The 13,760-nt window shown below is 44.2% G+C and overlaps 1 protein-coding gene across 1 annotated transcript in view; it reads right to left on the bottom strand.

Moving 5' to 3' along the window:
- The window catches only part of DNAH2 (dynein axonemal heavy chain 2), a 106,656-nt gene that overhangs the window by 69,727 nt on the left and 23,169 nt on the right, over window positions 1–13,760 (bottom strand). Inside the window, exons 11-14 of the mRNA XM_012775826.3 lie at window positions 13,390–13,595; window positions 12,819–12,948; window positions 12,380–12,562; window positions 11,310–11,524 (exon numbers count right to left, since the gene is read on the bottom strand). Of these exons, the coding sequence (XP_012631280.1) occupies window positions 11,310–11,524; window positions 12,380–12,562; window positions 12,819–12,948; window positions 13,390–13,595 (734 nt within the window). The remainder of the gene's footprint in view (window positions 1–11,309; window positions 11,525–12,379; window positions 12,563–12,818; window positions 12,949–13,389; window positions 13,596–13,760) is intronic.

The following is a 13,760-nucleotide window of genomic DNA, read 5'->3' as shown; positions in this document are numbered from 1 at the left end:
CATGGACCCTAAGCTGGCAAGTGGGAACAGCTGAGAAGCCACCCAGTGTATGCTGCCGGCTCCCCAGAGGCCCAGGCGCTGATGGCTACAAGTGCCCCTGGAAGGGAGGAGCAGGCATGGAAAGTTTGAGAAGTAGCTCTGCCCTACTCTGCATAGTTAAGCGCCCTTCTCTCACCCCAGCAAAACACTGAAGACTTACTGTCTGGGGAAGGCAGTACAGAGACAGGGGGTCTTTGCACTGGGGACCCCAGGCCCAGTTGAAGGAGAGAATATGTACCGATGGTGGGGGTATTAAGTGACCACATAAGTACTAACTGTTAATGCCCCCAGCCTTCTCTCCCACCCAGAAAGCCACATTCTAGCAGCAGTACCTACACGCCCCCAGGATGAAGTTTGAAAGATTCTTTTCTGTGGCCTCTGAGCAGCCTAAGGAGAAAAGTCCTAAGGATGATGACCTCGGCTGTCCCTCAGAATCAGCCCGCCCAAAGTTCACAAGTCACAAGCCCCACCTACCCGCTCACCAGAGCTTCCATTGGCTTTCCAGTTCCCTTCCTTAAATACAGACAGACACCAAGGACCACAACACGTTAGTCTCTACCTTTCCAGGCCCGAAAGGTGGAAGCCAAAACAAACAAACAGAAAAAACAACTGGAAGGGAACAAGAGAACTGATCATCCCAGAAAGGGAAAACAAACAAAACTATCACTAACATCCTCAGAAAAGTAAGAGAAACAACAGAGCATCCATAAAAGAAGATGCTATATAAAGGAAGGCTAAAAGAGCTCTTGCAGCTGGGCGCAGTGAATCACACCTATAATTTGAGCACTCTGGGAGGCTGAGGCAGGAGGATCACTTGAGGCCAGGAGTTCAAGACCAGCCTCAGCAACCCCATCACTACTAAAATTAGAAAAATTAGCCAGGCATGGTGGCACACTCCTGTAGTCCCAGCTACACCAGAGGGTGAGGTAAGAGGATCGTTTGAGCCCAGGAGTTGGAGGTTGCTGTGAGGTATGATGACACTACTGTCTCCAAAAAATAAATGAATATATAAAGTTTTTTAAATTTTAAAAAATAAAAAAGAGCTCTTGGAAGTTAGAAATTATAGAAAAATTTAAGAAGCAAAAGAAAGACATAAGATGATGCTGACAGAAATCTCTCTGAAGGTAGAGAAAAAGAGATGAAAGGCAGAGAAGACTTTGCATGAAAAAAATAGAAAATGCCCCATTAATAATTTTTATATTTATTCCATGTTGGAATGATATTTTGGGAATGTTGAGTCAAATATTAAAATTAATTTCACTTGTTTCTTTTTCCTTTATTTATTTATTTATTTATTTTTGAGACAGAGTCTCACTCTGTCACCCAGGCTAGAGTGCCGTGGTGTCAGCCTAGCTCACAGCAACCTCGAACCCCTGGGCTCAAGCGATCCTATTGCCTCATCCTCCTGAGTAGCTGAGACTACAGGTATCTGCCACCATGCCTGGCTAATTTATATATATATATTTTTTAGTTGTCCAGCTAATTTCTTTCTAATTTTTAGTAGAGATGGGGTCTCACTCTTGCTCAGTCTGGTCTCTTACTCCTGAGCTTAAATGATCCTCCCGCCTCGGCCTCCCAGAGTGCTAGGATTACAGGTGTGAGCCACCATGCCCAGCCTTTTTCCTTTATTAAATGAGATACCAAATAGATACTAAATGAGAAAGCAAGTTTTAAATTCCACGTGCAGCCTTCGCCTTAAGTATCCGTTGCCACTTCACCTCCAATGACCTTCTCCTCCTTCCTCCTTCTCCTCCTTCCTTCTTCTCCAGTTCCTTCCAGCTGCCACTCCCACGCCACATCCTGGACTGCTCATGACTGCCCCACATCTCAAACAACCCCCTCCGACCTCCCGTTCCCAGAACTGGCTTCCTCCCACCATTCCAGCACTGGTCCTCAAGTTCTCCCAACCTACCTGTCCTCACTGGGACCTTCAGGCCACCGACCTTGGACTTTCTTCCTGACTACAAGTCCCCTCCTAACTTCACCCCCTTCACCACAGACCCTGCTGTCCTGTATTTTAACCACTCTCCTGCCAGTCCTCACTCTTTTATCTCATTCCTTAGCAAAACCCCAGGGCTGGCTAAATCCAACTGTCCCCCCAACACATACTCTACGCTGAGCCCACGTGAGCAACACTAGAGCAAATCCCTCGACCACGGGTGTTAGCACCCTGCACATTCACGGTCTCCCTGTTTCCCTGACCTGCTCTCTCTCCTGCTCTCATCAGTGACTACCTGCAAACTCTTTCTAAACTTTTCAAACCTGGTCTCCCTTCCCCTGCTCAGCAGAAAGCCTCTCTTACACCAGAAATAAAAAAGCCATCAGGTAAGAACTCCATCCACTTCCTGCCATGAAACTTACAAATGCACCTGTGTCCACTCTTGCTTGCACTTTTTCCCGTCGATGACAGGAGAGTCTTTCCTCCTCCCCAAAGCTAAGCTGTCTTCCTAAGCTCCATTTTCTGATGCGGGTTCCTCCTCCTTTCAGATGCCGTCTCCTGGTTCTCCTGTACCTTCCACCTTTAAATACGGCCAAGTTTCTACGATCTTAAAAAATAAAAAAAACCCAACTATTCCTCAACTCCTATCCCTCTTGAGGCACCACACTCCTGCCCGCCACAGCCTGCCTGCTGTACAGGATTGTCCTCCCCGATTCCCTTCACCTCCTTTCTTCCCGGCCACTCCCCACCTGCTGATCCCTGACTCCACCATCTCCTCTAAAACTGCTCTCATCACCCTCACGGAGGATGCTCCCGGGCCTTATCCTCCTTGATCTGTAGGTTTCCACATCGTGGGGGACTACTCCCCACTTTCTTCAAACACACTCTTTTCCCTGGCTTCTGGATGATTCTCCTCTTCTCTGCTCCTCCCTTCAGTGGCAGTTTCCTTCTCTCTCCCTTGGAAATACCATTCAGGCAAACACTGGAGACACAGCAAAGCGTCTGCTTCCTCTGCAGCTCCCTTAAATGGGGCTCCTCGAGGTTCTTCACATCCAACACGTTCTCCCTGGCCAATCCCGCCCACTCCTGTGGCTTCAGCTGCCTTCTGCAAGCTGACGACTCCAAAATCTATATGGCTGACACTGTATATCCTACTGTCTACTAGATACCACGGCCCTGCTTGCCCTATAGGCATCTCACACTCGAAGTGTCCAGAAACAAACACATCATCTTCTCTGCAAATTTGGAGCTCCTGTCTCAGGGAAGAGAACCATCGCACTGCACCCGTGTCCTTCCTTAGCTTCACTTTCCATCAGCCAACCAACTACCAAGTCCTCCTGTTTGTATATGCTAAAGCAAAGTTCAGAAATTCAGATACTTCCAAGGCAAGTGGAGTTGAAATGTTACGATAAATGGCAACTGACACTTGGCCTAAAGTTGAGTGTATACTCCCTCCAAAAGAGCCAGGCTCCAGGCTCCAGGCAATTGTTGCCATATGGCAATGCTGGCCCAGTGTGGCTAAATTTTCTAATTTTTCAAGAGAGATCATAAAGTGGACCTTTATATAAAATCTCCCAAATTTTAACCATTAACAAATTCAACTGAAAAATACTTATTGGGGGACTGCAGGCAAAGTTCTATCCTTGACTTGGGTGGTAACTGCAAGGATGTTAGATTTTATAACTATTTGTTAAACTGTTAAAGTTTGTTGGCTGAGCGCAGTGGCTCACGCCTGTCATCCTAGTACTCTGGGAGGCCGAGGCGGGCAGATTACTCGAGGTCAGGAGTTCGAAACCAGCCTGAGCAAGAGCGAGACCCCGTCTCTACTATAAATAGAAAGAAATTAATTGGCCAACTAATATACATAGAAAAAATTAGCCAGGCATGGTGGTGCATGCCTGCAGTCCCAGCTATCCGGGAGGCTGAGGCAGGAGGATCGCTTGAGCCCAGGAGTTTGAGGTTGCTGTGAGCTAGGCTGACACCACAGCACTCTAGCCTGGGCAACAAAGTGAGACTCTGTCTCAAAAAAAAAAAAGGAAAGTTTGTTAAAGTTTTAAGTATGTCTCTGTATATATATGTTTCATAATAAAAATGTTTTTGAAAGGAAAAACCTATTCTAAACAATAAGATATTTGTAAAAGTGGCTGGGTACAAAACTAACTTATAAAAACCAAAGCTCTCCAATATAAAAACTGCAACTAGGCCGGGCGCTGTGGCTCACGCCTGTAATCCTAGCTCTTGGGAGGCCGAGGCGGGCGGATTGCTCAAGGTCAGGAGTTCAAAACCAGCCTGAGCAAGAGCGAGACCCCGTCTCTACTATAAATAGAAAGAAATTAATTGGCCAACTGATATATATATAAAAAAAATTAGCCGGGCATGGTGGCGCATGCCTGTAGTCCCAGCTACTCGGGAGGCTGAGGCAGAAGGATCACTGGAGCCCAGGAGTTTGAGGTTGCTGTGAGCTAGGCTGACGCCACGGCACTCACTCTAGCCTGGACAACAAAGCGAGACTCTGTCTCAAAAAAAAAAAAAAAAAAAAAAAAGAATTAAAAACTGCAACTAGTTAGACATTATCATGGAGGAAAAGTGACAATGATAATTAAAATAACAAAAATTAAATATCAAAAATTAACCATAAATACATAAATATATATGGAAAATGACTCATAGGAAAAGGCAGGACTTAAATTGAAAGGAAAAAAAACACTATTCTTAGGTAGAAAGACTCAAAATCATAAAGATATTCATTCTTCTAAAGTCAACCTGTAAATTTAACCCAATCTCCATTCCTATAAAAATAGGAATGGGACTATTTCTGGAACTAAACAAATTGATTCTAAAATTCTTATAAGAAATAAATATTAAAAATAGCCAAGAAAGTCTGAAAAAAGAATAGTAATGAGGACAATAACTAAAACAGTTTGGTTCCTGCACATGAGTAGACAGAGATACCAGAATAGTGAGTCCCAAAATAGACACAAATATACTTGGGAATTTTTTACTATGAAGATAGCAGTTCAATAAATGAAATTGGGTCAACTGGCTGTAGCCATCTGGGGAAAAAAAACAAAATACAAAACTCATGTTGAATCTGCACCTCTCTCCCTACACCAACATAAATTTCAAATAGATCAAAGATCTAAATATAAAGAATAAAATATCAGAAGAAAATATGGAATATTTTTTAAATAAAAAATTAGAATAGGCCAGGAGCGGTGGCTCATGCCTATAATCCTAGCACTCTGGGAGGCCGAGGTGGGCAGATTGCTCGAGGTCAGGAGTTCAAAACCAGCCTGAACAACAGCGAGACCCCGTCTCTACTATAAATAGAAAGAAACTAACTGGCCAACTAATATAGTTATAGAAAATATTAGCCGGGCATGGTGGCACATGCCTGTAGTCCCAGCTACTCGGGAGGCTGAGACAGGAGGATCACTTGAGCCCAGGAGATTGATAGGCTGCCGCCACGGCTCTCACTCTACCCTGGCCAACAAAATGAGACTCTGTCTCAAAAAAAAAAAAAAAAAATTAGAATAAAAATCACTCGATTTTTTAAGTCTGTGAGTTTTTTTAAAAAATAATATTGATGCCGGGCGTGGTGGCTCACGCCTGTAATCCTAGCACTTTGGGAGGCCGAGGCGGGCGGATCGCTCAAGGTCAGGAGTTCGAAACCAGCCTGAGCAAGACCCTGTCTCTACCAAAAAGAGAAATAAATTAATTGACCAACTAAAAATATATATACAAAAAATTAGCCGGGCATGGTGGCGCATGCCTGTAGTCCCAGCTACTCGGGAGGCTGAGGCAGTAGGATCGCTGAGCCCCGGAGATTGAGGTTGCTGTGAGCCAGGCTGACGCCACGGCACTCACTCTAGCCTGGGCAACAAAGCGAGACTCTGTCTCAAAAAAATAAATAAATAAATAAATAAATAAAAAATAAATAAAATTGCACTTTTTAATCATAAAGGATAAAAGTTTCCACAATCTGAAGACATACTCAAGAAATTTTGCATTCTGAATGCTGCTGAAATGTTACTTGCAAAGAATATTGAGGTGAGAATTCCAGAATTTTTTTGTCTGTTCTTCAGGCAAGCACTGAATTCACAATACAGGAGATAATATTGCATTTCAAATTTGCACAGGATTATATTTTCACTATCTTTATTGTAGAAGAATCTTCCAATGAATGAAATCATTTTCAAGTGCTCACTTATGTATAATACATACTTTAAGAGATTATGGAACAAGAAATAATGTTTTTTCCAACTTTGATGATCTTCACTAAAGTGTGGTGTGTTTTTTGTTTTGAAACTGACAACATTTCTTCAAATCAAGTAAGCCTCTCACAAATCCAAATGAGCAATGGGTCACCAGACACGTGAGAAAAGCTTCCAAAGTAAAAGAGTGAGGCAAAAGCCAAAATCACTAGATTTACTAAAAATCAACCTACAATTCCAAACTCAATCGAATGTCCAGCAAGTAGAGAGCAGAAAACAGTTGTTGCCAATCATACAAGAACTCAAAAAATGTACCCCCCATGCACTGTTTCTTGGCAAGCTACTAAAGATAGACTCCAGCAAAACAAAGGCATAAACCAAGAAAGATAAAGACAAAGGAAACAGGAAATCAAACAAGAAAAGAGAGAGGCTCAGGGAAGTCCCAGGACGACCCTTCTGTAACAGGCCTTGAAAACCAACCAACCACCTGGACCAAAGCAGGAGGACAAGGGACAGAGAGATCTAAGATAAACATGAGACCAGGTCAGAGCATGATGAAAAGCACTGTTCAAAGGGGTTTTATTGGTTGGTTTGGAAGAATGAATGATAGTGAACAGTGTGCTCACAGAAATTCTGAAGTAATTGTTAATTCCACAAAGAGCAGAACATCGTATAAGCAAAGAAAGAGCTATAACAATATAAAATTATTTAACTCGTCAGTAAACAATACTAACAGAATCAAAATAAGATGAACATTGAAGATCAATTTAACCAAAAATTATATTATAGCTACACAAGAAGGATGGGGGACTGTGAATATACATGGAGACATTTCTGGTAGCGTAAACATATTCTCACATGTTTTCCAGACTGGATGCCTCGAATTTGTCTGTGTTCATAAACGTCAAGGCAAACCCACTTGGGCACACACGATGGCCAACATTGCACCCAAATGTTTCCTCATTTTCTCATGTGGCAAGATTTTTGAAATAACTTTAAGGCAAATTATCAAATTTTAATTTGTTGGTCAAAACAGGATGAATTAGGAAAATACCACCCTGATGTTGACCTGAAAATCCTATGAGGAAACTTTTTCATAATGATGTTTAGTCTTTAACAGAAAAGTTTGCCAATAAATTTCCAGAATGAAAATTTTGTTATTAACCAATATCATTTCTTTTTTTTAAAAAAAATCCATTTGGGGAATTATTTTTATAAAATATTTGATAATTTATCCCCAAACAAGTAGTCAGGCAATAGAGGTAGGGAAGGGGGCAGCTGAGTTCAGTGCTGAGCCCAGGATGGACTGACCTGGTGCAGAAAGCACTATCTGATTGGGGGGACAAGGGGAGAGGGAAGCCCTAGGGACAATAAATGAACAGACAGCAGTGTCCTCTCTTCTGCTCCGTGGAGATTTCACTCTGCTCCGCGCAGAGTGATAACACAGCTCTTCAGCCAGGGCACAGATGCCATCTGGAATGTGTTTGTGTTAAGTGCAATCTGCAAAGCTGGTCAGGCCATAAAACAGAGTAAAAGCCAATTTGGGCTTCAGAGTTCAAATATTTAGGATATAAAGTGGGATAACAAAACCCCACGTGGGATAAAATAAGTGCAGTTAAGGACTGGAAGGCTCCAGGACTGAGAGAGAGTCAGCTAATTCTGAGGACCATCAGGACATTTGGAAAGTATGCTCATTTTAAATCTTAACCAGACCTTGTACACAAAGAGTAAACCCAACGAAGTTATCTGCACCTCCTTGGAGTGTTAATATTATAAGTTTTGGAAGCTGAAACTCTTGGATTTCCTTACTGGTTTGATGAGCCCAGACTTTTCAAAATCCTTTATGATGATCATGTTCTTTCCCATTCGTTATTTACTGGATTGAGGCAGTTTTATCTTAAAACCACAAAAATGTAAAGTATCTTGTATCTTTCTAGAAAACAACTGTCAAAGGACAGGAGCAGGTACCTCTTCTATCTGGAAGAAGTGTCTAGCCATTATTTGGGTTTCAGATAAACCCAGGCCATAAATACTTGGCTCAAAGTTGCTTTGCTAAGCTCGACTATAAAGATTATGCAAAAGGGATTCCAGACAAGAGATGCCTACAGCAGACAGAGAAGCTGTCTCCTGCTTTTATCCTACTAGATGGACACACTGTGCTTCAACTTTAGGTAAACATACCGCTGTAGGGGAAAGGAAACAAAGTATAAGAAGCCTAGTTGAAATCCTCCAGTGCATAATATTTAGAAACCTTATAGAAATTGTATAAAAACATATAAGTCTATCAATAGTGGACTGGTTGATTAAATTATAGTACAGCTATAATATGGAATACTCTAAGCCATGAAAAGGAATTAAGTAGTTCTACACATACAGAATGAAAAATATCCCATATATATTGTTAACCTTTAAAAAAAGCAAGTTGCAAAAATACTGTTCATAATGTGATCCTATTGCATGTGTGTAATGTATATTTTTTATTATATGATAATCATGGTCACCTCCAGGGATTGGACTGGGTGCTGGATTTTTACTTTTTCCTTTATATACTGCTTCATCATTTTTTTTAACAGTGTGTATATCTACTTTTGTAATTTTAAAATACCAAGTAAAGATTAAAAAGATTAAAAGGAAACAACCAGATAAAATATGGAAAAAACAGTGATTAAAACATATATCAAATCAGGCGGGCACGGTGATACACGCCTATAATCCCAGCACTCTGGGAGGCCGAGGCAGGAAGATTGCTTGAGCTCAGGGCCAGCCTGAGCAAGATCGAGACCCCATCTCTATTAAAAAATAGAAAAAATTAGCCAGGCATGGTGGCACATGCCTGTAGTCCCAGCTACTCGGGAGGCTGAGGCAAGAGGATCGCTTGAGCCCTGGAGTTCGCGATTGCGGTGAGCTAGGCTGATGCCAGGGGACTTTAGCCTGGGGCAAACGAGTGAGACTCTGTCTCAAAAAAAAAAAAAAAAAAAATATATATATATATATATATATATATATCCCCAAATCATTAAACGTGGTTATCTTTGGGAGAATTTTTTCTTTGTGCTACTTTTCTGTATTTTGAAAATTTTCTAAAATGATCAATAATTAATTTTATAATGGAAAAATTAAATAAATCATTTTGAAAACACTTTGAATATACAAAACAATATGCATAGTATGCTACTGTTTATGTCAAAAAGGATACTTGTGTACACACATATGCTTATCTCTGGAATGTTACACAAGAATCTGGAACACTGGCACTTTCTTCAGAGGGAGACTGGCTCAGTGGGGAAAGCAGCGGAGGGAGACTTTTCATTCTCCACCCCTCTGTGACGTTTGGACTTTATACCATATGCACATATGAGTCCTTCTTAAAGGTTAAAACATTTTGAAAATTAAAACTTATATCACTCTGCTAAATTTATTTTGAAAATACTGTCTTCATCAAGTTTTATCAGGCAACTTGTTTTGAAGGGGAAATAATCCTTATCGATGGTTTATATTGTTTGTGAGGACCTTTACACATGTCATCTTGCCTCGTGACAACCTCAGAAAAGGGTTTTTTTAAAATAGATAAGGAAACTCAGGCTCAGAGAAATTCAGTGGCTTGCCTGAGGTCGGGTAGCAAAATAGATCAGCTCCAGGGCTCAGACCCTTGACTGTCGGCCACTGAAGATCATGCTTTGCCCACTCCCTGGGCTGACCCCAGCAGAAGCAGAAAGAAGTAGCCACCAAGTGCTTACAGATGGCATTTCCTCACCTCTTGTCTCAACTTTTGTTTTCTCTCATATTTGAAGTGTAAATATTGATCGTTAGTGTTTAATGAAATTATTATTTGAATATAATCCTTTGTTTCATGGAAAAAGAACAATTGGTAGACTAAGTATGTTCATATTCATATTATTCCAAGGGTGTCCAGGTGTACCCAGGGGTACCCAGCTCAATGGGAAAATGAATCTTTCAGGTTCAACCCCATTATGTGCTTGAAAATGTCATCAGTATGTGTTACTCTGGCCTAGCTTCTAACTCTTCAGAATCTTACCCTTGATTTGTGAGGCAATTTTTACATGGTCATGCTCCGTCATAGCTCACAAAACCAGGCAACTCACAAAGGCAGTCTCCAGCACCCCTCACTGGCCAAAGCCTCATTATCTCAAAGCTCTCAGCCTCCTCACCCACGCCTCTGCCTCACCCCTCTCACCCAACATCAGCACTGCTTCTCCATCTTGGTTTTTCCACTTCCTGTCTCAACCGTTATGGGTCACCTCTGCCTGGTTAGGCCACCTTCAGCCACCCAGGACAGACACACGTGGTCTCATCTGTCCGAGACTCCATTTCCACACAGACCTTCTCTGGCAAAGCCCCTTCTACATTTGTCCCAGCAAAAAAGGACATTTTATGAGTGAAAGCCAAGGCTGCTAGCAATAGCCAAGCAGCGTGGGAAACAACTCCCACCACAGGGCACAGCTGATGCCAGGCAGGAGCCAGCATCAATCAAGTGGAAGGTTACTTCCTCCTGATTAGAAAAAACCTGTCACGTCCCCAGAAGCTTTGTCATCTCTACAGACTCATGCCTTACATAGCTCCTTCTTTATTTTCCTCTTCTGCATCTTACGTGGACAGGAAGCCCCACTCCAGGACTAGGACCATCGACTTGCAGAGTAACAGCCTGACTTCCCTAGGGCAGGGACTTTGCCATTTTATACATCCCCTGTGCCTATCTCAGTTCCTAACACATGGAAACCCCTCACTATGTATTTTTGAATAAGTTGATTAATGGATTAATTGCATTTTAAATCATTATAGTATGAGAATGCCCTAATTATAAAGCTGTAGGAGTGGGCATGAGCTGACAACCCCATCCATTCTCAGGAAGGCCCAGATCACGGCGCGGGATTTGGATGCTTTAGCTGAGCCACCATGGCCATCTAGTGGCTGAACATCCACATCACCGGTTTAGTAAGTTAGGAGTTTTGCTTTTTAATCAGCTCTTTTAAAAGATAAATTGTAAAATTAAAATTGATTGCAAGCATACTACAATATAAGACAGGGAGACGAAGGAAAGAAGAGCCAAAAGGTGGGCACTTGGGGGATTTGGAGCAGGGGCCGGGTGGGGCCTATACTTGTCAAAGTTGACGTCCAGCATGCCGGCCTTCTCCTGGCTGATTCGCAACAATGGGGTATCCAGCCGCCGGATGCAGTCCTTGTCCAGCGTTGATGTCCACTCTTGGAAGGTTTTTCGAACCAGTTCGTCAATGGCCTGAACCATCTGCTGATAGGTATGTATGCTCTCCTCCCCGGTCCCAATGTGGGGCAGGAAATGAGCTCCAGAAAGGCACTGAGGCAGAGAACAACAGGTGGGTGGAGCCACAATGCTCCCCGACACCTCCCACATGCTCACACACGCTCACCTGCACACACGCACACACATGTGCACACACATGTACATGTGTGCACATACGTGCACACACACACACCAACAATATGTATAGAGCTTGCTAGGGTGACTGATTGACTTTGACAAGGTGAAGGGAAAGCAGAGCCAAGAAGAAAGTGAGAGGAAGAGACCAAGGCACCATGAGAAAGTGAATCAAAATGAGGAAAGAGAAGCACAGAGAATCAGCTCAAGAGAAAAGTTGGGAGAAAAGGTAAATCACAGAAGGTGGAGCCTTTAAGAGGTACAAGGTTGAAAACTAGTATCAGCCCTTGCTAGCCCCCATCTCAGCCCACCAGTTCTAAAGGAGCCTCCAGGTGTCTGCAGGCTGCCTTATCCCGCCCAGAACCAGTCACATGACAGCAGGTCAGTTCCTCAATAGCTTTCGACATACATTTCCAAAAAGTTAAACATTTTTTTTTTTTTTGTCGTTTCTTCATGCCAGTTCTTCTAGATAGACCAGGCCCTCCAAGGGCCTCACCTGTCCAGGTCTCTGGACCTTGACGCTGTGTTACTCTTCTGCTGGCACGATTCCTTCTCTGCACCTTGATGTGAATTCCTACAATGACCCACGTTCTGCCAGCCACTATGGGCACCTTTGCAAATCCAAACCCATGCCCACCTCATTGAATGAATCTGCCACTCCCCTCCTCCGATTTAGTTGCTGGCCATGAAAACTCCCTAGGGAACCTCTCTGGACCCGTCCCCCATCGCTCCCAGCTCGTGGAGGACAGGTCTGGGGAAAGGCCGGGCACTCACAGTCATGACCCGGTCGATGCGCCGCCGGAGGATCCGCACGAAGTGCGCCTGCCCCGAGTAGCAGGCCATGTACGGCTCCAGGTACAGCTGCTTCTTGTTCAGCTCGCGGTTCACGAGGGCCAGTTCGCTATTGAACAGCATGTAGAGATCCACCGCCTTCTTGTCATACGTGCGCTTGATCGCCTGAGAAAGGAGAGGGAGAGGGTGACCACAGGCCCCGGGAGGCGGTTCCCCTTGTCACTCATCCCAGAGGAAAGCCCCACCCCTGCTGCGGCCGCACTCCTCCTCAGGCACGCGGGACCGGGGAACCAGAGCATGGACAGAGGCGCCAGCGCTTCTGGAAACGGGAAGGGGCACAGGTGTGGGGGTAGGATGCGTCCGGAAGGCTCGGGAGGAGCTGATGGAAAGCACGAGAGACCCTGGAATGGGAGCGGCGCACCTCGCGGGTCGCAAGCCTGTGGAAGGTGTCCAGCAGGAGCACTCCATGCTCCACGTCACGCACTAACTCGAAGGCGGAGGTAATCAAGTTCTGGATCATCACCTCCAGGTCCTTGACTGCAGCACGGAATCTGCACGGTTAGAGAGGCATGCGGAGGTGTGAGCTGCCCTCGCCCCACCCCTAAGTACACCCCCTGGTCAGAATCCCATGTGCTGTGGGGTACAGGGGGCTTCCTATGAGCCACTTAACTAAGTGCTTTACATCCATGAATGCACTTAAGCCTCAAAACGAGGATTAAATAGGTTCCGGCACTTTGTCTTATAGATGAGGAAGTGGCGGCACCTGCTGGTGGAGTAATTTGCCCAATGTCACCTACGTATATGTGGCAGAACTGGGATTCAAGTGTAGCTCTGGAACCTTAACCCCAGCAGCCACCTCACTCCCCTGCACTCCGTCCTGCCCTCGCTGTCCCCATCTGTCCTCACTTTCACCATTCCTTCCTACACTGTCACCACTCCTCCCATGCTGGTCTCCCCACCTCCCTTCCCTGCCCGACCCTGCAGTCGCTCACTTATTGTAGTCTTCGTGCCAGGAGGTGTTCTTGACATCCAAGATGCCGCCACGAACAGCTCGCAGCATGTGCAGATTTTTATGAAAGATGTCCTCAATTTCCAACAAGTTCCGTGTTATCTGTGGCCCCTGGGCCCCAAAGAAGCAAGGAAGGGGACCCTGCTTGCCATCCTCCCAGCGGGCAAAGTGATACTGACAGTCGCATACCTAAAAAGAAGCCAGTGTGAGAGTTCCTGCTTTCTTTCCTTTCTGAACTGGTAAGTCCCGAGTTCTTTGGTTTAGCTTCAAATGTCTTAAAACTAGGGAGGGAGAACCAATCAGATGCAAGTGGGATGAATTTTGGCTGCAGAATGAAATATGAGAGACTAGGGC

The sequence above is a fragment of the Microcebus murinus genome, chromosome 18 (genome assembly GCF_040939455.1).
Source record: "Microcebus murinus isolate Inina chromosome 18, M.murinus_Inina_mat1.0, whole genome shotgun sequence".
Taxonomy (NCBI): Eukaryota; Metazoa; Chordata; class Mammalia; order Primates; family Cheirogaleidae; genus Microcebus; species Microcebus murinus.
This window is presented reverse-complemented; position numbering and strand designations above follow the sequence as displayed.